Here is a 25,866-nt window from a genome sequence, read left to right as displayed (position 1 = left end):
AATTGTTTTACTTTGTTATCACACAGAAAATAACATAATACTTCTGCCTGGAAAGTGTATTCGCGATGGAAACTTATTGTAATAACTCTTATCGCATGAACACAATCACATGACTATCCCAAAAATCGATCACCATCATTTTTTCAGCCAGGGAAAATGCAATGCACTATTCTGACTTATTCTGATGAAACTTATAATTCTTCGGTCAGAAAAAGTGTTCTTTGATATGCTGATAGCCTCTTCTTTCTATAATATTTCTATTTAGTGTACTTTTTTGATGATATCGCAGGATGCCGCAGTTTGATTCAGTTGCCCAAAATTTTATGATGGTACAGAAAGTCCATTCATGGTGTCTAACTTCTTTCATTCGTTTAGTCGAATTGCTTTCTAGAAACGAATATTTAGTGACAGGTTGACACTCAACTTTTCCAATTTTTAGAAAAATCTCATAACGATTCACTTATACGATTGTTAATAATAAAATTTTTTCAAATTAGCTTTAAATATCGTCTATAATATCTGTTTACTGAGCAAACCTGTATACATTAGTTCCACCTAACCTAGTGATGCTATTGTTATTTAATACACGAAACGTCCCAGTTTACATCAACAAACTATGGTATCTCCAGCATGTTTTGTGAACAATTGGTATCCAATAAAATTACCTTCATTAAAACAAATTTTCATATTCATATTCATATTCTACCTAATACCTTTTCACACGAGATCATAGTATCATTAAGAAAACCAGTTTCTCATAGTATGTTCCATTAGCATTACCATAAAAAGTTAACACTGACCTTGTTATTCTTTAGTTGGGTATTGCTAACGTTATTTGGAGTTGTGTTGAGCGAAGAGTGAAGGTTATTTTCTTAATTGGCAATGTCGCGATTTCCTTCATTTACATACAAAAGACAATAATTAGTATTAGATGTTACGTAGGTGCCTCAAAAAAGTATATATTAAATTAATACCAAGCAGAATTTGGTTTTTGGAATATTTACAATATATGAGCAGCAAAATTAATTAGAATTTGTTTTTATTTAATATGTATGAAATATTAGCAATTAAATGTTTCATATAATTTATGATGTAATATGTGTTATAGTGTAGTTTACAAAATTTTGTTACTAACTCATGGGTTTACATCTTCTTAAACGGCGTAGTTCACCAATTATATCGAATAATTCACTCGTGGCAAATTTGGGTCCATATTAACTCGACCTTGTAAATTACACTATACCGTTTCACTTCATTCTTGATTGTCAGCACTCTTAGGTCCCTCGGATCAAGCCAAGAAGCATTAGTTATTATTCTCATGATTCTATTATGGAATCTTTCTAGAGAATGTCGAGATTTAGGTTACATGTAGGACTCCATAATAAAGTTGTTATTCAAGCTTTCTTTTGTTGAATATAAGCCGTGTTGAACTGTTTAAAATATTTGAGACCGTTTATTGTGTTTTCATTATAGGTGATACTATATATAGATAAATATTTACAATTATAGTCTGTAAGATCGCATGTTTTCAAATCTGAAGATATGTATATTTATTTCAAAAATTAAACCAGTATGCAGTCCGGAATTAATTATTATTATTAGAATAGAAGTCTTTACAGAGTAGAACGCACTTTCCAGTAAATATGCCCTCAAATTATTGTCGAATGCGAGAAAAAATGAAATCGATTTGGAGAAGGTAGATACAGGTCTTGATCCTTGCAACAATCTTTCTGAAATTGGAGAAGCGTGTTTACGAATTAGGTAAACGGATTCAAAGATGAATAAGGAAGGAAGAATTCAAATTGAATCGCACTACAGGTACCCCAGAAAGGAAGGGCATATCGGAGATGCGACTCAATAAGAGGATAATAGACTATTAACGAGGTGGATAAGTTCAGTTCTTTGGAAACTGATCTCAGCGCAATACAGTAGGAACTTAGTTTTTTGGATAAGGTGGCAATATACAACTCCCATTTCAAGAAATTGTCCACAACAAGCCCTAAGAGTTTCACTGATTCAACAACGTCAATGGTGGTTTTATTTAATAAAAAAAAGCAGAAATGTATTTTTATATGAAAAACTTTTAGTTTTAGAAACGTAGAGACAGAGAAGACTAGAATTACACGATTTAAAGGTGATTAGGTCACTAGATATGGTTCTATGAAGTGCCGTGAGATTAGGGTTGCTCCAAGAGAAACTAGTATCGTCTCCAAAAAGACATATTCTATCACTTATGTCTAGATAGACGATGTCGTTTATAAACAAAAGAAACAAAATAGGGCCTACTACTGAGCCTTGGGGCACATTCTATTGGCTTGCAGTAAGACATCGTTGTGTCAACCCTTACAAGCTGACTTCTGTTGGTAAGGTTTGACTTAAACCGTGCAAGAGGTGTTGCTCTGTGTTTTTTAATTGAAATATTATGATAAACACTGTTAAATCTATAGTAGACATTATTAAGGAGGGAGAATATACCGTAATTCATGCATTTGTTCCTTAAAAACACAAATTGATGGATAGTAAGTATTTTATATTTAAACAGCAATAATGAAAGCCACTTTTGGACCAATCTTTTTTTGAGCTTAGATAACGTGGGAAGGAGTCCATATCGGTGATTGGGCAATGCTTGGTTTTCATCTCCTCCTTTTTACATAGGTATAATTATAGACGTCTTAAGACAATTGGGAAAAGTGCCATTTTGAAATAAAACGTTAATTAAAGTGGTAAGGTGCTATAATGTGCAATCGATCAAACTCAAAAACATTTTTAATGTAAGTTCATCAGTTCCAGATGAGTATTTATTATTGATGTCATTGATTGCACTGCGAAGCTCTGCTAAAACTACGAGCATATAGAAGAAACCTTCTAGGTTCGTATTAGCATCAAAGAGACATTAAACTGAATCTCCAGAATGAGTTATAGAATTTGATAAATTTTTGAATACATTTAGAAGTAATTATTTAGGTTATAAGGTGAAGTAGAGATTATGCTCAATGAAGAAGGCTTAGTTCTTAGATCATTCACAATGGACCATGTTTCTTCGGAAAACTTCTATTGTCTTATGATAAATTTTTCTGTATAGTTTCACGTAATTTTTGAAGACACTATCCGAGTATTTCTTGTTCATGTTCTTTGCATATATACGTGAACCATCAGTGCATCAAGGTTTATTTTGCTTATACGCCTGAGGGGAAAATAATTGGATGCCAAACTAGTTAGTGTTTTCATGAATCTAGAAACTTTGAGGTCCTCATCACCAGAGAGCATGTTCCAATCAGTGGTTTGACAAAGGTGCTTGAAGTTTTGAAAACTTTTTTCCGAAAAGATACGACCTGAACTAAAGACATTCTGCATTCTGAATTATACGATGACACGACATAGTCTATAGTACTAGAACTAGTCTTAATTATTCTGGTTGGTGCCGTTATATGCATAACCATATTAAAGGATCAAAATTTGACTGAACATATTCTTGACCAGCACACACACTGGAATAATCAATATTGAGATCACCACATAAAATTAGTTTGCTTTTTAAAGGTAAGGACTCCAGTAAGGTCAGGAGTTTGTAACAGAAAGTATGAACGTCATCGTCAGGTGTTCTGCGAATACAAACAAGATAGAGGTCATAAGTCTTGCGGTAGACGATAGAAAATTTAAATACTTTCTCAGATATTACACCATTGAACTGTGTTATTTCGAATAAGTCGTTTTTTGTGGACATGTTCATAATACCTCCACGAGATAAATTAGTTCCATTGAATATGGCTACTGTGGTATAGTTTTTGACAAGAACAGGCTCATTATTAGTTAACCAATGTTCAGTGATGGCAATAATCTCTGGAAAGTTGATTTCCTCTAGTAAAAGATACAGTTCATCTGTTTTGTATCTTAAGGATTGAATATTAATAATAAACAGGCAGAGCATGCTATCGTTCAATCTTTCAGTGGATGCTTGCTTCTCTGATCGCGTCATTTCAACTAAAAATTTCTACTTTCACCTGGAGAGCTACTGGAATAATATTTTCTATGGCTTTCCCTAATTTTGTGAAGTTGTAGACGTTTTTCCATTGAAAAGAAAGACCTGTGGCGGAAAGATGTGCTTCAACTTCGGCTGTACCAATACCATACGCATTGTGGAAGCAACGAATCACGTCGCTAAGAAGACCCTCTTATCCTATTTAGTTTGATGCTGGTATTCGTGTATCCTTCGAAGTACATGCTGGATGGTTGGTCGTAGATGTAGTCGAGGAATAGCGTAAGTGTTTCATAGATTGTGCGATCCCTCAGCCTTGCTAATACATAGTGCCCATTTACCGCATCCGAATCTCGTGATAGCCGCTTAAAAGGTGGAGTCATCGGATCCATGTGCGAGAAATCATGTTTTTTCGCATTGTTTTCTATAATAATATCAGACCTTTCTATCTCCTGAGATTTACAAGTAGTTTTGACCTCCTTAAATAAAATTCCTCGACTAAAACTACATTCTTTCTTCACATTGTCCATTTCAATATGTTCACTGGTAGACGCAGTACTTTGTTCTTGCGTTGTTAGGTTGAAGGTTTTAGAGGTGGGATGCTGCATCCAGTAAATTATCCCTATTTTTCAGTATTGGGAAGCATCGTATAAAGTCATTTGTTCTTAGTTCTTCTTTCACGTAGTGTACAAGCTGATTTGAATGAATTCCAATCCTTCTTTGTAGGGTTTATATGAGGAGAGAATGTACTATGTTATTTATTTCCATCCAATTCCGATATCGCAGTTTCCTGAAAACACGATAAAAAACACCTTAGAACTGGGATACGTTTATTTATAAAATAATATTTTTATATATTTTCAACTAATTCAAAGAAAATGTAGATATGATTACAATAGCACTTTTGACTTCAAAACTAACAAAATACATATTTTTCTGTTATACAAATTGAAAGGTGTAATAAGTGTAATAAGTAAATACAATAACAAGAAAATATTCTATATAAAAAAGCTTTGAAAATTTATAAATGTCTCTCAAAATAAGCCAATTACACATAATAGAGCCTTTTAAAGAAAAATAAACATAAAAATTTAGAAAAACAAAAATAAATATCCTCTCTGTAAACATAAGCCAATAAAATTGTAAAAAATGTCAAAAATTACTAATATTGATACCAGAGTTGCACAAAATATTTCTGCACTAGTAGTAAAATGAATAAACTATATCAATTTATCACAGCTGAAATAAAAGGTTGTAGAGGACCTGTTACAAAAAATATCATAGCATAAAGACCAAAGCGATTTATCACAGTTTGAGTAAAAAGTAGTAGCACCAATGTAAAGAGGTTCTGATGCTCTTTAACAGATGAGGAACATTATATATCACACAGATTGGGCTCTCATTCACAGTGAAATAAAAAGGTGAAGTTATTTTCGTTTTATTCTTTCATGAGCTCTGTTTGTAGATCCATGATCACAAACTGTCAAATTTATATTTTGCAGCTCCTGGATCACATGAAAAATTATTTGTTTAAAGGCAAATGTCTGTATTGATGTGATGTAAAATGATAAGTTATGACTTGCTCCCAACTCCTACTTATACCCCATGCTAGAAAAACTAGTGTAAGGTCAGCCAACTGATTTTTACTTCTAAGGTGTCAAGGATCTACATACCCTGAAACAGAACTTTTATGATTTCATAATGAAGGCCAGTAATTTCATCAAGTAATAATTTACAGTGGTGATCAAGTTCATTCTTTTTATTCACTTTGTGCTTCCATGATAGTATCATTGATACCAATGTGAAGAGTTATTCTTGCGAACATTCTTGTCAGTGTTGAAATTGGAGGCAACTGAAAATAAGGACTTCTTTTGTACATAGCTAGAACAAAAGTTTTATCTTACATAGTCCATCGTTTTCCTGTACCTTTCGCTGCATTATATAAACTTTCTTCTATACACTCAAATGCTTCAATTTCACACATCCTTTAAACTGTTTTAGACATATTCTTTAGACTGTTTTCCTTTTTTTTATTTTGGCTTATGCATTCCGATGAAGTTAATACAAAACCATTTTCCTAGGTATTCTTACTAGTTCCAGCTACAGTCAAAAAACGCGATATTTTTTTTGTCAAGACTACTAATTTACTATGTTACAATGAAATCTGAAACTTCACTGGCTCTTCTATAGTTAAATTGGAACTATCAACTTGATGCTCCTCGACAATCTTATCAGTGTCTACTATACCTGTATTTATAGAATATGAATGTTCTTGATTCAGTAAACAGTTATGAACTTTGACATAACTGTGATCTTTATAAATGGAAGTAGACAATGAAAGCAGATGAGAGGTAGGAATAAAAGAGATAGCTTTGTATTTCAAACGTTTTCTATTGCAATTCGTAAAACCACTTTCAAAAAAATGATTTTCACACAAGCGATAATTTGATGTTGAGGATTGAATTTTACAAAATTTTTCTCATTCAGAACACACACCAGGAAAGAATTTGGGGAATCGGTATAAATATTTATTTATCTTTCCTTCCATATATATATATATATATATATATATATATATATATATATATATATATATATATATATTTAGATTATATTATTGCAGCCTGGAAATTTAATTTATAATCGTATCTATACCTACCATGAAGTTCGTCCTGAAATATTCAATGGAAAATTATAGAAAAGAATACTAAGCTGTTATTAAGTTATTTTCAACAAGATCCTTCGTCATATAGGACAATGCTCCCTACCTGACTCTATAACAAACAAATTCTTCATTATTATTTTGGATAACATATCTGTTAATATCACCTACTTGTTTGTACGAAACGTGGCAGGAATTCAGAAATTGCTGACGAATGACATTTTGACATTGACAGTAATGACACATTTTCATTACACTAGCGTCACTATTGGTGGGTGGCAGAATTAAATTTGTGTTTTCGAGATTATTTACATGCAAGTTGACCTGTTCTTTATATTTCATAACAGACCAGTCTAACATTCAGTATAGCCAATTTAGCAACACTAAATTTTTCGCGCGCTTATTCAATAAATCAATTTATATTCAAACCACCCTCGTATCACATAATCTATAAATTATCAACAGAACATTGACAAGTAATGATAGTTCTTTATCTGCACAATTGAAAAATATTGACAATTTAATGTAATATTACTATTCAAAAGTATATTGTGAAAAGTCACGTCAAAATAGAATCAAGTTGGTGACACTACAAATTTGATAAAAATAGGAGGGGTGAGGGAATTACACGTAGTTGCCGAATGTTACATCGACAACAACATAAATAACGTTACAACGAGGAATAAAAATAGTGGAAGTAATTATTAAGAATTACTGTGCCATACAAAGGTCCAACAATATCACAACTACCACAGAAAGTTCTATTTATAATATCATCAATAACTACCCTTATGTTATTATTAATCCCAATTTAGATGTGAATAAAAATTTATAATATATTTTGATAATGACGAAGAAGAAGAAGTAGGTCGAAACGTAAATTTTTCACCCGTCTTTTCAATCAGAAGAGACCTATATTAGGTACTACAAAATACAAGAACTTGGGTCTCAATAAAATAGTTCTAACTTTTGTGTCGTTTTCCGAACTATATATGTAACTTGAATGGGAAATCAATAAAATATTATAGATTCAACCCAGTTTGGTTTTATAGAATGCATTGTTTGAATAATTGTTTTATTTTAAACATTTCGACTATTTTCCGATAGAATATACGAGAAAACATAAGTAAAGTGGATTGAACCTCATACTTCAGTAAATTGAAAATTTCACAAACTCTACTAGGTGACCAGATATCGTAAATTCTTGAATGTGACATTTTTTCTATAACAATGTCATATAATAATAGAACAAAAAAATGTCAAAGTAACAAAAATTTCATTCCAACTTTGTTTTTATTTAAATAGTGTTAGGGATACTGTAAATCTAATTGAACAACAACAATTGACTATGCAAAATAAACAGCAAAACTATTAAATGAAATACCAGTGAGTTTAAAAATATTACTTGAAATGTTTCCCATCTTTTTTCGATTGTATCTCTAACTTTTGAAAATACTTTAGCGTCTATTGTAGATCTAAAAAAACGTTTTGGTATCCCAGGAACAAACTATTTTCTACTTCCAGGTTTTGTATGGAAAATATTTAGTTTTCATCCACTTATTCATGGCTCTACGCTAATGTATCCTAAACCACTCCTTTCATCTATTTCAATACTGTGTTTTCTGTCGTTTTAGTAGATCCGATTTGTTTGTTTAGCCAAATTTCTAATTCTCCGCAAAAGCGTATTCAGGTTAACGCATTTTAGTAATAGAAGCATTTCAAAGTACACTTTTAACGTTTATCTTCACTATCCCTTTTTTTAAATTACTAACTGATATTATAGTTGCACAAATTTCTATTACTATTGTTTTTAAAATTGAAATATCAACAATTCATGATACCTAAAAGTCTACTAAATTATGTAAATTAACAATGTGGGTGGATGAACCCACTAGTATATCCATCCTTTTTTCCGGGGAAAAACGGATTTTTGAATTTTGTTTTCACAATTTTTTCAAAATTATACTATGTTTCAAGTGGTTTATTGAAAAGTCTAAGATAAAACGATTATAAAATATGTTATCGGGCGCTAAACCTTTCCAGTAATTCCAATTCAACTCCTTTGAGAAGAGTCATGAAAAAAATTATCCGTTATACTTCTGTTTTTACAAAAACATAAAGGTGACATTTTCAGAACAGCGCACGGAAAATTTTTCCCGTTTTCTGATTTTTTTCTGTATGCTAAATGAAGAATAACAATTAAAATTAAAACAATTATTTATTTATAACTTTTCTAAAAACACCAACAATATAATCAATATATTTAGAAATCGTTGGTATTAATAGTAACATTTATTGTATAATTGCAGTATTTCATTTCAAATATTGAAGCAGACGGTTCGCAAATGTTTTGATTTTCTTAAGAGAATGTCTCAGAGCTTGTATTTAACAAGTGAGAAGGGTTAAAAAATTTTTGTGATACTTCTATTTTTCTTTGTATGGATTTTTCTATGTATCCTTCTCCTACGCTGAAATAAGGCCATCCTCAGTGTATTTTCAGATTCAGCAAATCATTGCCGACATTGTTGCCGAAAAATGCCTTAGCCCATGTCCGGTATATTCTTCTTTTTTCAATTTCAGGTATTTTGCAACAAATTTCGGGTCATGGCATCCAATTTGTTGGACGTAACACCTACGATTTCGGTAAGAAACAAATAATCTTCTACTGTTTATATTTTTAGGCCGTAGAACTGTATATTTACGGTAAAGTACACAGGGTTCGAATGTATATATCTCATTGATAATGGTAAACGTTCTTGACATATGAGATTTTCCATCTCGCAAAAAGACAACAACAAACGGACCATTATTTTCCACATCGTCTAAACTCAAACGTATTAAATCATCTCTACGACATGCGCCAAAGATGCAAAACACTAAAATCCTTTTTACCAGTATTATTCATCTCAAGCTTCGCATAAAAATGTGGTTACATATTCTGCCGCACTTTCCATAGGCTAATGCTTCAAAAAAAGCAATTTCGTTAATAGCTAAACAACTTTTTCGAATTTAAAATCGACTCCATAACGTGGAATGTTTCATATTCATGGATTTTTCCACAAAATAAAATAGATGAATATCATCACTTACAGTTTCAACTTCTTTGAGATCTCGTCAACAAAAGTTGATGATCGTGTTCATATCTTGACCTGGTAACAAATCAGCACTGCCATGTGTCGCTAGCTCTAATATGTTTTTAGAAATACTTCGATTTTCTTCCAAGTGAATGTTTTAAAACTAACATTTCCGTGCTTGCGTGACAACCCGTGTTTGGCTGTGCCTCGCAGGAGAATTTGTCACGCGCACATGGAAAATCCTTATTTCCAGACAGTTAATGAAATGTACTATACCTAAAATAATGATAAAAATTCCAATATTATAATCTGTGTCACTACCATTTTTACATGGTTGTGATGATTTTGTATAACTGTCAAATAAACTATATTTTTCTGCATTGATGCGTGACACTTTCTCACCTTGGAAAGAAGACTTTTTTTCACTTTGGAAATAATACTTTTTGTAACAGCCAAAATAAACATGAATTATTACTTTTTGAAGGACTTATTTTCAGCAGAATTAATTATTAATTGATTATTCATCATAAAACAACTTCATTTATTGGTATAATAATTGATAGCTTAAGTTGAACAATTACTTTCAACATAAATTCTCGAAGATGTTCCATGTCGCTGTTGATCACAAACGATAGATATAGTTTGAAGAGTTGATTCCACAATTTTATCAAGAGGTATTGAAAGTATTTATTTTCACTATATTTCAGATGATATAAATTCATATTCACAGTTGTACAACAAATGTTATTTGTAGGTATTTCGTTTATAAAATTCGTATTTTCATCGCACAACCTGCGATCTGTGAGAAAAAATAACAATCATATGTCATTTTTTATCATGGAATATGTACAAATTTTTTCATCGAATTGTATGGTGAATGATTTCTGATATTAAGAAGTTTCCAAAGATTTTAGCCTTTTTACAAAACAAAAAATTTATATTTATAAGTATTTCATCTTTCATAATATCAAATGTGCTGCATATGATTTTAACTTTCAACGAATCTAAGCAGTAATTCTCATAAATGGCTCTTTTAGAAAATTATTCTATAATTATCAACAAACTATGAATTTTAATGATAGCGTAGCTAGTGTGATTTTTAATGATTACGTCGAGTAGTATTTGCTACAATTATATTATAATTAATGTACCCTTATTTCTAAATTTTAGGCTATCCTGAAAGGATCCTTATCCACTTTAAGACCTTTCCTGACTTTTGGAGGAACTTGTATCGACAATATTGCGACAGTTAGAACAACACTGGAGAAAACAAAAGAGCAAAATGAATATATCTGGTTAATTTTTATAGATATTAAAAAAACATTTGACTTGATTGACATAATGTGGAAAATCGTATCAGATAGGTACACCAGAATATTACAACTTTGTTATAGAAAAACTGGAGGAACTTGAATTCGCGGATTATATATGTCTATTAATAACAAAGAGAAATATCATAGACAAGTCTAAACTAACAGGCTTCATAATACAGAAAAGGGCGTTGGTCTTTATATGTGAAAATCCCTAGGTTTTCATTTAATCATCGTAACTTGTTGAGTCTTGTCTGGTACAAATTCTTTACTTTATTTCTTCCTTATTTTGATTATTAACGAAGCAGTATGTTTTTATAATGTATAGTTTGGAGTGTCATAAATATGAAATTTGTGTATTATTAAGACAATATTGGTAACAAAAATCTAAAGATGGTGCTTTTTGTTTAACTCGATAAAATTTATGGTTTAGAAGATTTGTAGATTCTTAGATCGTTGCACATGCCAAGAAAAATATTCGCCATAAAGAGACATTCTGAAGAAAATTATCATAAATCGTGATTACTTATTAAAAATATATAAAGAAAGTATTAAAACACAATCAAACATTTCTAATTGAATTGAAAATTGAATAACTTAACTTATCAAAGAAAAACAAAAAAAGCTGTAATAAATGTTCGAAGTGAGCACCTTGCATTTCTACAAACTTCCGAATCTACGGAGGATATTTCTTTGAACTTTGAAGAGAATTCCAAGATTTTGCTTTATAGCGTCACAATGGAAGTTTATTCAATTGATCATTTCGTTATTTCGTTCCTTATCTTTACCGGTGTGCATATACGAAGCTTCCCAGATATCACCAAAAAAAAAAGAATCCTACTACGAAAAATATTATTTTTTATATTTTAATTATTAATCTTTTTTGCCTATGCCAGTAATATGATCTTCGATAGTATATAATACAAATGTTTATTTATTTATTAGTTCTCCAAGAAATATTTGATTGTGTTTTAATATCTCCTGTATTTTCAATAAATAATTACAATTATTGAGAATTTTCCTCAGAATGTCTCTTTATGGCGAAAGGTTTCCTTGGCCTGTACAACGATCTAAAAATCTACATATCTCCTAAACCAAAAAATTTTATCGACTTGAACAGAGGGTAACTTTTTGTTGAAAAATCGATTGAAAAATTCATTTTTGCTATCTTTAGATTGTACAGGTTGTCCCCTAAAAGTTACGGATTGTCAATCATTGGGTAGGAGCTGTTCCTAGCCTTTAGATAGATTCATAACTTTCGAATGTATAATATAGAAAATAAACTTAAATACAAATTCTATTGCGGCAAATTCAAATGCCTATAACTTGAGATGAGAATTTTTTCATGTTAAAGCATTATTTTCACTCGTCTACTTACTATCAAATTTTTTGCATCAAGTTCTGGATCACCCAGTATAAAAGTTGAAAGTAATCGTCATTAAATGCCTTATTACTTGTAATTAAAAATGTATTTATATAAACAGCTCGAACATGTACAATCAGTGGTTAGACAGAAAATAATTACCAGAAACCGACGAAGAGAGGTCAATCCGAGCCAAAAATCTTGTTATGTGTCTAATGGAATTATGAAGGTTCAGTATACTTCTAATTCATTTCGGATGGTCGAACATTCATCATCATCAAACACTTGATAGTATTGAACTCCTACCACATATAGCATTCAGTACGGATTACTATTTATTCAGATCTACGGCAAAAATTCTTGCGTAGGAAAAAATTGGATCCAAAGGAAATCCTGAAAATGTAGTGCGACAATTTGCTTGCATGTAAGCCGATAAAATCAAATATCTTTCTGAAGTTCAGTTAAAACCACAAAATATTAAGTAAACTTTGGAAACCGACATTATTTATGAGACACCCTCTACAATAAATACCAGTTGAACTAAACAGGAAAACGAAACAGAGAGTACTTTCTTTAAAGAAAGAAAATAAATAGAGCAAGTTCATCAGGAGGTACTGGAAATTACTACAAAAGAAGAATAGGTCTGACGTAAAACGCGAGTCGTTTGGTAAAATATAGTCTTCAACAAGTATTTCAAGAACAACAAACTTAGGACTGTTCCACACCTATATAAAATATATTTGTTATATGGAGTTAAAAATTATAAAAATAAAGATGTTGCAGGAAATTGAATCGCACAGAAGCGCACGGGTTATATGCCAAATTTTCTGCCCAAACAGAATGAATACCTTTGAAATATAACCGAAGAAGACAAGATAGATGTTACGATTTCGAAGCGAAAGTGGCGATGGATAGTTTATACGCTACGGAAATCAACTACGATATATCCAAGCAAGCATTAAATTATAATACAACAGACAAAAAAAGAGACAGACCTGAAAAAACATGGGGGAGAACTATCGAGAAAGAACAGCAACATGGTAAGAGGCCACGGAAATAGCCAAAAACAGGAGGAAATAGACTGCTCATCAACAGAATTGAAGGGAACCTACGCATGAAGATAGCGACCTCATCGTTTTACCACAACTGATGAAACACCAACAGACGCCCTATCGTCCACTGGGAACTATATGACGAGTAGGAGGATGATCGCCTACCGAGAAACAGAAGTCATTAAATTACTTTGCAAAGTGTGTAATCGCTTATTTACACGCCGTAATTAGGATCAAATCGTAACATATATGGGGTTGCTTTTATCATGAATCATATAATCAGTGAAAAGTTCACAAACGTTGTTTTCTTAATTACACAGTAATGTCACATTTTGATTCTAATATGCGAAGTACAGATTTGATTGTTAATTACATATATTGAATATTTTATTAATATAATATTACGAAATTTATTCCATTAATACACGTGTAAATTGATTGTATTCAAACCATTGACCTATCCCAATAGATGATTCGCAATACATAAGCCTATTATGATAATCTCATCTGTATGTCAACTGAAACAATTACAATTGAAGACTATATTTTGGTGAGCGACTCGCGTTTTACGTCAGACTTATTCTTCTATTAAAGTCATTTTCAGTACCTTCTTTTGTACTTACCGTGCAGCCTTAGTAGCAAAATTGATGGAGTTACTTCATTTTACTTCTTTTTCTATAGATAGCGTTCTCTGTTTGGTTTCTTATTGGTGTTCATGTTTAGTTCAACTGGTTTCAATTCTAGAGGGTGTTTCCCAATGTTCACTTCGTATTCTGTGGTTTTAACCGAACCTTCAAAAAGATCTTTGACATATTGGTCAAACCAGTTTTTGGCTTATATGCAAGCAAATTGTCATACTACATTTTCAGGATCTCCTTTGGATCCAAAATTTTCCTACGCAAGAATTTCGCCGTCGATCTGAATAAATAGTAATCCGTACTGAATGCTATATGTTCAATACCACCAAGTTTTTCAATTTATTCCGCGTCGCGTAACTTTCGCAGTATGTGGGTTAGCATTGTCTTGTTATAAGAGAACCCGTTTGCGGTTAACTAAACCTGGATATTTCTCCAATAAAACCTCATACATTAGTATCAATTATCCACCAATAGACCATGAATTGACTGTTTGACTATTTGAAATGAATTCGAAGTACACTAAACCTTCATAATTTCACTAGAGACATAACAAGACTTTTGCTCGAATCTACCTCTCTTCGTCGGCTTCTGGTAATTATCATCTATCTAATCACTGATTTTCTATGTTCGCGTTGTTTCGGTAAATCCATTTTCCATTGCGAGTAACGATACGTTTGATAAAACGTGCCCCTTCGGCAAAACAAGGAGCTGTTTATACACCTCTACACGACGTTTCAATTGAATTCGTGTGGCACTATTCGACAACTTTTAAACTGGGTGTTCCAGGACAAAAAATTTGAGAGTGAATAGTTGACGTGACAATAATGATGTGACATAAAATAAATTCTCATATAGTTATAGGCCTTCAAAGTAGCTACATCAGAACTTATATTTAAGTATATTTTCTATATTATACATTCGAAAATTCTATAATACTATCTGAAATAATTAGATCAACTTCTTCTTTGCATTTGATTCCATCGATTGACGGAAAAATAATATCTTGCCCTTTTGGTTTCTGATTTAACACTAACATGTGATCCAGCCCTATCTATTGTCTATTGAGGTAGAGTTAGAAATAAAAAGTGATTTCTTTTTCATAAGCGATAAGAAGTTTCTAAACAAAATCGCAGAATCTTTTTTCGAGAGTTGGAAATTGGTAATAATGTAGCTGCAGAGGGGGTCCACCAGAGTGGATTTGGGAACAAATGCTCTGAAGGAACATTTATGTGATCAACATTTCACGACATAGGATGAAATATACTAGTAAATCATCAATTTTTTGAAAAAATTCCGAAAGATGTCTGGCTACAAACTTTGTGGGATCCTATTGTTGTAGTTACTGATTCGAACATAAATGAAATAATTTTCACTGAAAGAATTATATCTAAAAATATAAAGCCTCACCTATGTATAAAAGACCATCGAGAGGACAATCAAGAAAATTTTTCTCTTTAAATATAATTTTACTCACGATATGGGAGTTTCTGTTGAATTTAATAAGATATGTGTGGTAAGCTATAAAATATCGATGTTTCAAGCAAACAACGTTGAGTGGGAGTTTTGTCTAAAAGTGTCTTTCAATATTAAACAATACCATCGAGCTCAGTCACCAACAATCACTGCATTGTCTGTATACAATGGGATTGAGGATGCGTTTTAATAAATAGGGTTTCTAATTCTAATATAGACAATAGATTAAAATGAAGTGTATTACTTAAAAAATTTGTTACGTGCAAAATTTACTTTGAGAATATAAATTTATTTTGTAGAAAATAGAAATATATTGAAAATAGAATTATACACATCGCTTACTACTACATCAACACCCACATTTTACATTGTGTTGCAAATGTAAAAAGCTTATAATATATTACGAATCACTAGTCTGAACTAATTTGAAGCACCCTCTCATGGATATTTGAGGTTATATTTTTGTTTGTTTAGTCACTGTTTCTGTTTTAAGTCATAAACTTTTAAAAATGAAATTTACCAAGAAAAGGTACATTTCAAACATGCAGATAATATTTTGCTATTTACGGTGAAGCTGCTTGATTGATTTGAGTGTTTCTGTATTGGAAATTTAATTGTGAAAGATTTGGTTTCTTCTAGGTAACCAATGAAAGTTTCCAAGTGATCACAATACATCAGCATTGAGCTGTCTAAAGATCGCTGTTGAAGTGGACAACTATCAAGCATTTTGGATTCTTTTCAGAAAGGTTGGATTCACAAAGATACTCGATATTTGAGTGTCGCATATGTTGATGAATCGAAATTTAATTTTTGTTTAATCACTCTGGGGAAATTATATTGTTAAAATATTCATCTGAAATTTTATGACGTTTGGTTATAATTTTTGTTATAAATATAAATTTTTATTTATATTAGGTGTACAAGGTATTTCAAAAAAAGGTGATTCAGTCTCTAGGATTGATAGAAAACTGAATAATATTTGTAACGCCATCCGTATTCAAGATAAAGGGAGTTGAAGAAAAAATTATACACATTTTTTACTAATTGCAACATTTTATGGAAATTTTATACGCATGTTTTGCCAGTTACAGGGTTCGTACCAAGTAGTTTGAACTTTTCAAATATTAGATTTATTGAGCAAAATTTCAAGTGAACTTCTAAACGGTTTGAGTCAGCTATGAGGTCATTAAAGTGACGTTGAATTATGTCTTTCAATTGAGGTGAATTTATGTGTAGCATCAACTTTTTCTTTAAAATATGATCAAATTGTGTGATCCAAGAGATTAAAATCGCATGTCAGGAGGCAAATGAATCGGAGTTTCTGCATCTCTACCAATGCATCGATTCGAAAAATGATTACTCAATTATGACATACTCTATCAACGTGAGTTGGAGCTCCATCGTGCAAAAAAAATAGAGATCTGCGCACGTACAGCATTGAATCTTCTAATATCTCGAATAGGTGATTGCATAAAAAATCAAGATAAATTACACCATTCAAATTTCCAGGTAAAATGTGATAACCAATTAAGTGTTACCTAAAGTTACTGCCCAAACATTAACTTTAAATGAGTGTTGGTAATGTGATACCATTTTGACATGTGAATTGTCATCACAGCATACCTTATCGCGTAGAAGTGGCCTCGTCCGTAAAAAGAATACTTTTTTTATTATTGACACAAGGAAAACTCAGAGAAAATGCTATTGTCGTGTAAAATTTTAATAGTTATGGGTGCCTTACTCAAACATCATCAAATTGTTGTTTGTTTCATACTAATGCCTCCAATAGCTCAGTGACCATACTTATATAACTTTGAAAAACAAGTTCCTATACTTATTAGATTAACTTTTGTGGAACGTTACAAGAAACGGAAGCCTTACGTCTCATTAAATGTATTCGTTTTATCGATGGAGTCTCATTTACACGACAAACAGTTTCCAATCCATATAATGCTTACTAATTAATAATAATAATAATTAATAACTTTATCAATACTCTATACCAACATCGGTTATTACTTGATAATTTTCCTATCAAAATATTCCGAAAACGGTACACAGTATCAAGTTTTATTAAGAGTAGCTTTTTGGTGTAAAATTAAATGATGTTTAAGTTAAGAAAATTTACTTAATAAATCTAATATTGAAAAAGATCAATACTATTTGGTACAACCGTGTAACTAGCGTCCTCTATGAGAGTCAGACATAAAAAAAAATTCATTGGATGTATCAGCTTCCAAAACATATTTGTATAAAATTTTTTACTGAGCAAAGGCCAAGTATTTTTCAGTTTTATAACTATCCTAGAGACAGGATCACATTTTTTTGAAATACCCTATAGAGAAAAAACCTCATAACGAATGTAAACCCCGTTAACATGTGTCTCCAATTTTCTTTGTATCTTGAATTGCTTATACCAAATTCGCAATAGGATTATGAAAGTTTCAACGCACTTTCTTAGTTTACTTAATAATCCTATATTTTTATTAAAAAAAAAACAGTACAACCCCAAGATTCTACAAGTGATAAGACAAAAAATTCTTTATATTTGGAGAATTTATAACTTAGGCACTAGATAATCTGCAAATGTTGTGGTGGCACCTCTTCCATTCCAAAAAATGTCGGAAAATGTGATTCTTTCGGAATAACTTGAGTAGGAACTAACACAGTTAACAAAGTCGAAATTTAGAAAACAATGACCCATGTATTGAAATAAAGATACTAATTCCTGCAGATTATAATTTATTTATTGGATTGGAAAAATGGAAAATTTAGAAAATTTTCTGGACAAAATTTCAGGATTACCACGGAAAGTTAGTACGAAAGACAGAATAGGATTGTCAAGAACAAAGAACATTTTAAAACACACGTAGAGAGAAAAATGGAAATGATTCCATTCAATGAATTACTTTTATATTTAGTGTTTTCTAACTTTATACAATTTTATATAAACTGATGAAGGTAGCTCATTATTGTACTTGTATAAATTCCATTATACTATATTGTTATACCAGAATTAAATAATCCATTTAGTCCAAAGTATGTACAACTGATTTAAATTACTTATTTCATTTATCCACTCTGTCGAACTCATTCATTTGTAAGCCAATAACAATTTCGAGCTGCGTATACTCCATTTAATTATCGTTTTAATCTGTTTGATATGTTCTACTTTGTCCAAAACCGAAATTGGTTTATGAGAATGTCCATAATGCGATTACTCTGCTTACTGTTTGTATAACGTTACACTTTAACTAGTTGTCAGATCCAGTAAGCCGTTTGAGGGTTTTACCGTTGGTTATTGCTAAGGGACTTGGGCTTACACATGTGTCTTATATAAAATAGGAAGGAAACATACTACACAACAGACGAAAACATCATTTTGATACTTTGAATTACATACTGTTTTATTGTTTATGTCTAAGAATTTGGAATTTGTTCTAGTGGAAATGTGATTAAACGATAAATATAACTTAGTGATGTTGAAGTATTTATTTAATAATTTTTTCCAGCGCTGTATCATAGATGCACATTGAGTAAAACAACAGAATATCTGAAAAAAATCTTATTACACAATTAATGCTTATTCCACCAAACTTTTTTCGGAAAAGATACGGTATAATTTGAGAGAAGCATTTTTAGTATTGGATTTTGCCGAAAATTTTGTTAACACTGCTTAATGATGGAGAAACTTGAATTAAAGGCAGTACAGTTGCTGGATTCTGAATTATACGATGACACGACATAGTCTATAGTACTAGAACTGGCCTTGGTTATTCTGATTGATGCCATTATATGCATGACCATACCAAAAGAATTAGAAATTGACTGAAGATATTCTGAACGAGCACACACACTAGAAAAAATCAATATTGAGATCGCCACATATAATTAGTTTGCTTTTTAGAGGTAAAGACTTCAGTAAGGTCAGTAGTTTGTGACAAAAAGTACGCACGTCAGCGTCAGGTGTTCTGTAAATACAAACAATATAGAAGTCATAAGTCTTGTGGTAGACAATAGAAAATTTGAATACTTTCTCAGATATTACACCATTGAACTGTGTTATTTCGGAAAAATCTGGCTACTGTGGTATAGTTTTTAACAAGAGCAAGCTCATTATTCAACCAATGTTCAGTAATGGCAACAGTTTCTGGAAAATCAATCTCCTCCAGTAAAAGATATATTTACCCTGTTTTGTGTCTTAGGGATTGAATATTAATAAAAAAACAATTCGAGCATGCTATCGTTCAGTCTTTAGAGGGTTCTTACTTTTCTGATAGCATCATTTCAACTAAAAAATTTCTACTTTTATCTGTGTACCAATGAGTCTTAATCCGACAAAACAATGAAGCAATTGTAAGGACACATAGCAAGATGAATGATAAGAGGAATGTATATTATCTATCTTATTATAAATGAGACAGAAAGACGAATTTTTGTAGTACGACTCTCTTACTGTTCACTTTTCTATTCAAAATTCAAAATGTTTCACCGATCATTGTCCGTTTGTACGTACTAAGTCAGAAAGGACGTCTTGAAATGAACTAAAGCCAGCTATGAATCATAGCTATATTGTTACAGATACGAAATCGCCAACTGATATAGACCGTGAAGCCGATACTTCATGTTTTTTGTGACCACTTTCATAGAGACCTTTGTTTTTTACGGTAAACTAGAGACTTTCAGCAGTCGAAGGTCTAGTATGAGGTTTGATATATAAAGTGCAAGTAGCAGCCGTAAACCAGTCAACAATTTGATGACATAGTAAATACATCGGAACAGTGACAATTGAATACAAAAGTGAACTAACCGGTGTATTTAAATAAATTAGTTGTTGAGTGTGTATGTAAATATTAGTGAATAGTTAAGAGTATGAAAAACTGCAATCTATACGCAGAAACGTAGCAATTAGAGTCTGCAGTGGATGCCGTACTCTTTGCACTGACGCAGTAGGAGTACTTGCCAACTGCCAGCCCACAAATTTGCTAGTTTAATGATGTGACCTTTTTTTATTTCACGCATCTCTTCTTAATATTTCTCTGAATTGCCTCGTTAAACATCAAATCACACTTACATCTATTTCTGAATGTTTGTATGTATGTTTGTAATGTAGAAACCCACAAATGATATAATATTAGGTTTTACGATAATAAAACATACAATTGATCGACAAATATTGGGTTTACTATACTGAACGCAACTTCCAAAGTCGGCCTGTGTAAATAAAGACGTTTGATCTCAGTGTTTACTCAACATCATAGTTTATATTTGGGTTGTGGGCGGTCAACTCAACATTTAACTTCATAGTAAAGGCAAAGAAGTTCGGGTCGACTAAATATTGAAATATTTTCAAATTGTTTTTTTTTGATATTTGAGATAATACTGATTCAATTATTATGATGTCTATGCCAGTGTGGACAAAATTCAATAAAATATTTCAACCCCCTGGAGCGCGGGTAAATATTCAGTCATAATATCCAAAGAACTTCGATTATTTTACAAGTATCGAGTCGTAATCTGCGAAAAATCATAAGAGCGCAGCTCGAGTGGTTTTTGTATGTTTTGTATGTTATATTCTATTCTAGCAATTACAAAGCAATTCATGGCAAATTCAAAACGTTTTCTGAATTTATGGGAAACAAAAGGTGATTACTATTGTAATACACTTAGTGGGACCGATCGTTAAACAGAAGTGATTAAGCCATGTCGCCAAGCGGATAATTGTTATATGTGCGCCGTACTTATACTTATAATCAGTTCATAATTTCTATTGACCTTAGCAGGTTCTGGGGGGTAAGAGTAATGATCGTATTGTCTTTGCTAGATTATGAGCGTTCTAAGCATGCTGTAAAATTAATTTTTAAGCTTTCGAATACGAGGATGGTCCCAGAAGTACTTGGCCCAACAAAGAAAACACCAAAATTTCGAACAAAAATATATTTATTTTTCAAAGTAATCTCCTAAGAATCGTGAAGCTCCTCAAAGTTACCATTACCGACATCGACATTGCCGACATCTCCTCTTCATTGTTGGAAAATCTTTGATCACCCAGCCATTTTTTCAAACCTGGAACCAGAAAATATTCCGAGGGATCTATGTCTGGCGAATAGGGTACATGAGGTAGCAATTCAAACTTTATTTCATTAATTTTGGCCATAGCAATAACGGATATCTGAGCTGATGCATTGTTTTGATGAAATAACACTTTCTTCTTAGTCAAATACGGCCGTTTTTGCTTGATTCCTTTGCTCAAATATTGCAATAAATCGGCATAATACTCGCCGTTGATAGTTTCTCCGTTCTCGAGATATTCAATGAAAATAATCCCTGGCGCTTCCCAAAAAATCGATGCCATGACCTTTTCTGAAGAAGTAATAGTCTCTGCCTTCTTAGGAGCCGGTTCTCCGTTTTAAGTCCATTGTTTTTATTGTTCTTTTCTTTCGGGTGTGAAGTGATAGGCCCACGATTTATTCATTGTTATGAAACGGCGCAAAAATTCGGCTTTATTTCTGTGAAACATTGTCAAAGACTCGATGGAAAAATTTTCAAGACGCTGTTTTTGCTCCATTGTGAGCAAACACAGCACCCATCTTGCGCACAGCTTTCTCATATCCAAATTTTCAGTTAATATGCGATGTACCGCACTTTTTGTAATATCTACTATTTCGGTTAGCTCGCGCACTTTCAGTCGACGATCATCCAGTACCGCTTTGTGGATTTTCTTCAATATTTCTGGTGTCGTCACCTCATTTGGTCGACCACAGCGAGGCTGATCTTGGTAGGTCCTACGGTCTCGTTTAAACTCTACTACCCAATATTTTATTGTTGATAACGAAGGAGCAGTCTCCATTCACTGTCAACGGGGGCTGATGATGGTTTCGATTGCGAGCATAACCAGTGAACACTGGCTGGTGGCATCCTTATTTGAAATGTATAGTGTTAAAAAATTTGAAATAATAATCAGACTATACACTAACTCTATGCACTAAATCCTACGTTTTTGTCCGACGATCCGACGTTTCATTCAAGATAGGAAAAGGCACTTTACTCCATGTTCTACATATTATTTTTGCCTTCTTCAAGTAACCAACAAACGAAATTTATTAATAACTGAAACCAAGAACTACAGTACAGTACAGTATAACCTACAGGCACGTTGTTTTCATTCTCGTATTCCAACAAATTGTTAAATTGTGGTAGAGTAATTATTTATACTAATGTTAGACGTGTTATTTTGGGCATTTGAATACTCCTAGAAGTGAAAGCTGGAGCCTACGCGATTTTCGTGATATTTTCATTATCATAATTTTTATTCAGCTAGAATTCTCCCGGAAGTACTCATACTTGGCTGAATACTATTAATTTCATTAACTTCAGTGACAATACGATAATTTGGTTCTAAATGTTAAGTTTTTGGCTGCACGAGGTTTTTTCGAAACTATACCCGGAATAATTTATGGCATTAGGCAGTTTTAAATATTCTACAATTTTTTTAGTAATTTTTGCAAAAATATACATTTTTCTGCTCTATAGCATCTATAGCAACGTAACTAATCTATTATAGGGTGTAGCGTAGCCATTCCATGACATCACTTTTACTTTTCCTTTTAGAGAGGAAGAGTACGGCTTTACTCCCTACACTGATGTCAGGAAATATATAATTTTGATAGAGGTTGGCTTTTCTCATAAGATTAGATTAGACGTCGACAATGTTGGCAAGCACAATAATCGCTACTGGAATCAAGAAAATATTGGAGGATGGTAAACAGGTCACAATTGGTATTGTACCAAAGAGCTTCTATTCACCACAATAATATTATTGAACCTGAAAATTCAACTGGTGAAATTTTCTTGAATTCTTTCCACAATTAGACGCCTAAATACCAACAAGTTTATGGTGATATATTTTTGCGAGAAGATCTCATATTCTTCAAATCACAAATATAATCAAAATTCCCTCAAACTTGCTGTATGAATTAATATTATAATCCAGAAGATACTACTTACTTTGTGTAACATAAATTTGCTCAGATGGAGGTTAAATCGAATTTCGTGTGTTTTATGGCAACCTCTGGTCACTGAATATAAGTACAGGAATCTGAACCGCATTCAATGAATATCATTGTCAAAACAAATATATTGGATTCAATTCAAGGCTACCAATGAATATATATATATATATATATATATATATATATATATATATATATATATATATATATATATATATTACTGTAAGCTTTATTTGTATGTTACTAACTTTCCACCTACCCATTTTCACATCTTAACATATCCTTTTTATAATATATCTTTGGAAGCCTATACCTATTGAAATAAATTTTTAACTTTTTTAAACTTGGATCTAAAGATATTTATTTTTGATTGGTTTCAGGACTGATATAGTCAATTTACTACCACATTATCATGGCTGTCACGCTGTATTCAAACGTCAAACTAGACTGGTGAGTGAATATATTATATTACTAACTTTTTAACTTTATGCTGTATCTAAGCTCAGTTATTTAACTCTCTCTTTTTACTTTTAGTCCATTGTGTAAATAACGCAAAATAAATATAGTATAGAGCAATCATATCTGCATGAACTTTGGGGCTACTTAGCATCATATTATGGAGAAATATTTGCTTTATAATTTACGAATAGTTTCAAAGCTCTCTCTTGTTTTCTAATTCGTTGTATATAATAAACTGGGAAGACTGGATTACACTTCTGGTATGTTCCTCTAATGAATAATTGCTACAACTTTATAGTTATAGTTATTTTCTATATATATTCTCTTATATATATTATTAATAAAAGATTTAAGATATAACAGAGAATAAACAAATAGGTATTTGAAGACTACACTAAGACCATAGAGTTTATGTATTCTCTCTATTTTTTTCCTTTTTAGTTTTATAGGAATAAAAAAGAAAGGAAAATTGACCTTTTTATTCATGTTCCGAATGAGATCTACCAACAAGATTGTGAACCGCGTTCACGACCCTATCGAAGCCATTTTAAAATTCTGGATATAACAACTACCATGCAATAGGTTTTTGTGGGCACAGCAAAATATAATGAACAAGAGAATATGGCCTTATAGTCTAGTCTACAAGCTCAATTTGGTGTTAACATATTATTTTGACATATTATTTTGAAAATTATGTGGTTTAGCTCACTCGATTTGGAATGATATTTTATTTGTGCATAAAAAGTGAGTTAGCTCATAAAAATTTTCAAAAGTTATAAATAATAAAATACATTCTAAAAAAAGTGTTTTCTAAAAAGAAAAATTGTTTTCCGGAACCACACCCTCATAATTTACAATTCTAATTTCACGCTAATTTTAAATACATCAATTGAAACAAATTTTGCAAAGTACTTCATTTAAATTTGGAAATCTTCGATAATTATGTTTAATGTTTAAATTGTCCTAAATTTTTTCTTCATGTGCTCTTTTTGTATACTTACAAAACAAGTCATAAAAGTTTTGAAAATATAAAATTGATTTTTCATGAAATTCCTTTAAAAAATATCATTTTAAATTGACATACACGCTTTGGTACAAACTAATAATAGCATTTTTTTACTAGTACATTTCTTCTTTCAAATTATCTCTTTCTAAAAATTCGAAGACATTTTATTCGCTTCAAGCGAAAAACCAAACATTATTTTTTAAGATGTAAATTGTTCACAACTCATGAAATATTTTTTTACACACAATGATCCAGTCATAATTCCGGATCGAATAAGCTAATCCTCATAATATTAGTATACAGTATATTGAATTAACACATATTGAAGTTTTAGGTTTAGACTAACACCTCTTGAACAAGTCCCAGCACAAACTTCTATTGCAAATTGTTCTTTGAATACAACTTACTGAGTTTGGACTATTTCTGATAATTTGGATATTCAAACTATTTTAATCTAAATTAAGAACTAAATTATACTAAATTAAACAATTTTTATCAACTTTTACTTTATGCCACCTCAATTACATCAACTATTTCACAAAAAATGTTCTTTTTCAAGTTAAAAACAATTTTTTACTCTTGGAATATAAATTTCATCCTTCACTCATTATAATTATCATCGCCAATTGTATTTCTAGTTTAACTTTTCAAACTACGTAGACCAAACAGCATTGTTTCTTCCATACCTTTTCCTTTTAAATTCTTTTATATCATGAATATATCTCAGTTCGGGAGGAAGCGGTTCGTTGCCTAATTATTCCACATACAGTTTAAAACGCCATACCTTATAATTTCAATTCCAATCCGTAATTAGATTGAGCAAATTTTAATTATATTGAAA

The 25,866-nt window shown here is 31.6% G+C and overlaps 1 protein-coding gene across 4 annotated transcripts in view; it reads left to right on the top strand.

The window, feature by feature from the left end:
- Positions 1-25,866, top strand: part of LOC130902448 (RNA-binding protein Musashi homolog 2) — a 642,276-nt gene that overhangs the window by 323,637 nt on the left and 292,773 nt on the right. For 3 of the 4 annotated variants that reach the window (XM_057814600.1, XM_057814598.1, XM_057814599.1), the window contains one exon: positions 23,941-24,010. In XM_057814600.1, coding sequence (XP_057670583.1) covers positions 23,973-24,010 — 38 coding nt within the window. In that variant the 5' untranslated portion in view covers positions 23,941-23,972. Of the gene's footprint in view, positions 1-9,218; positions 9,282-23,940; positions 24,011-25,866 lie in introns of all 4 variants that reach the window. The other variant, XM_057814602.1, reaches the window with a different exon arrangement.

The sequence above is a fragment of the Diorhabda carinulata genome, chromosome X (genome assembly GCF_026250575.1).
Source record: "Diorhabda carinulata isolate Delta chromosome X, icDioCari1.1, whole genome shotgun sequence".
NCBI lineage: Eukaryota > Metazoa > Arthropoda > Insecta > Coleoptera > Chrysomelidae > Diorhabda > Diorhabda carinulata.
The sequence above is the reverse complement of the archived record's forward strand: the minus strand, read 5'-3'. Positions and strand labels throughout refer to the sequence as shown.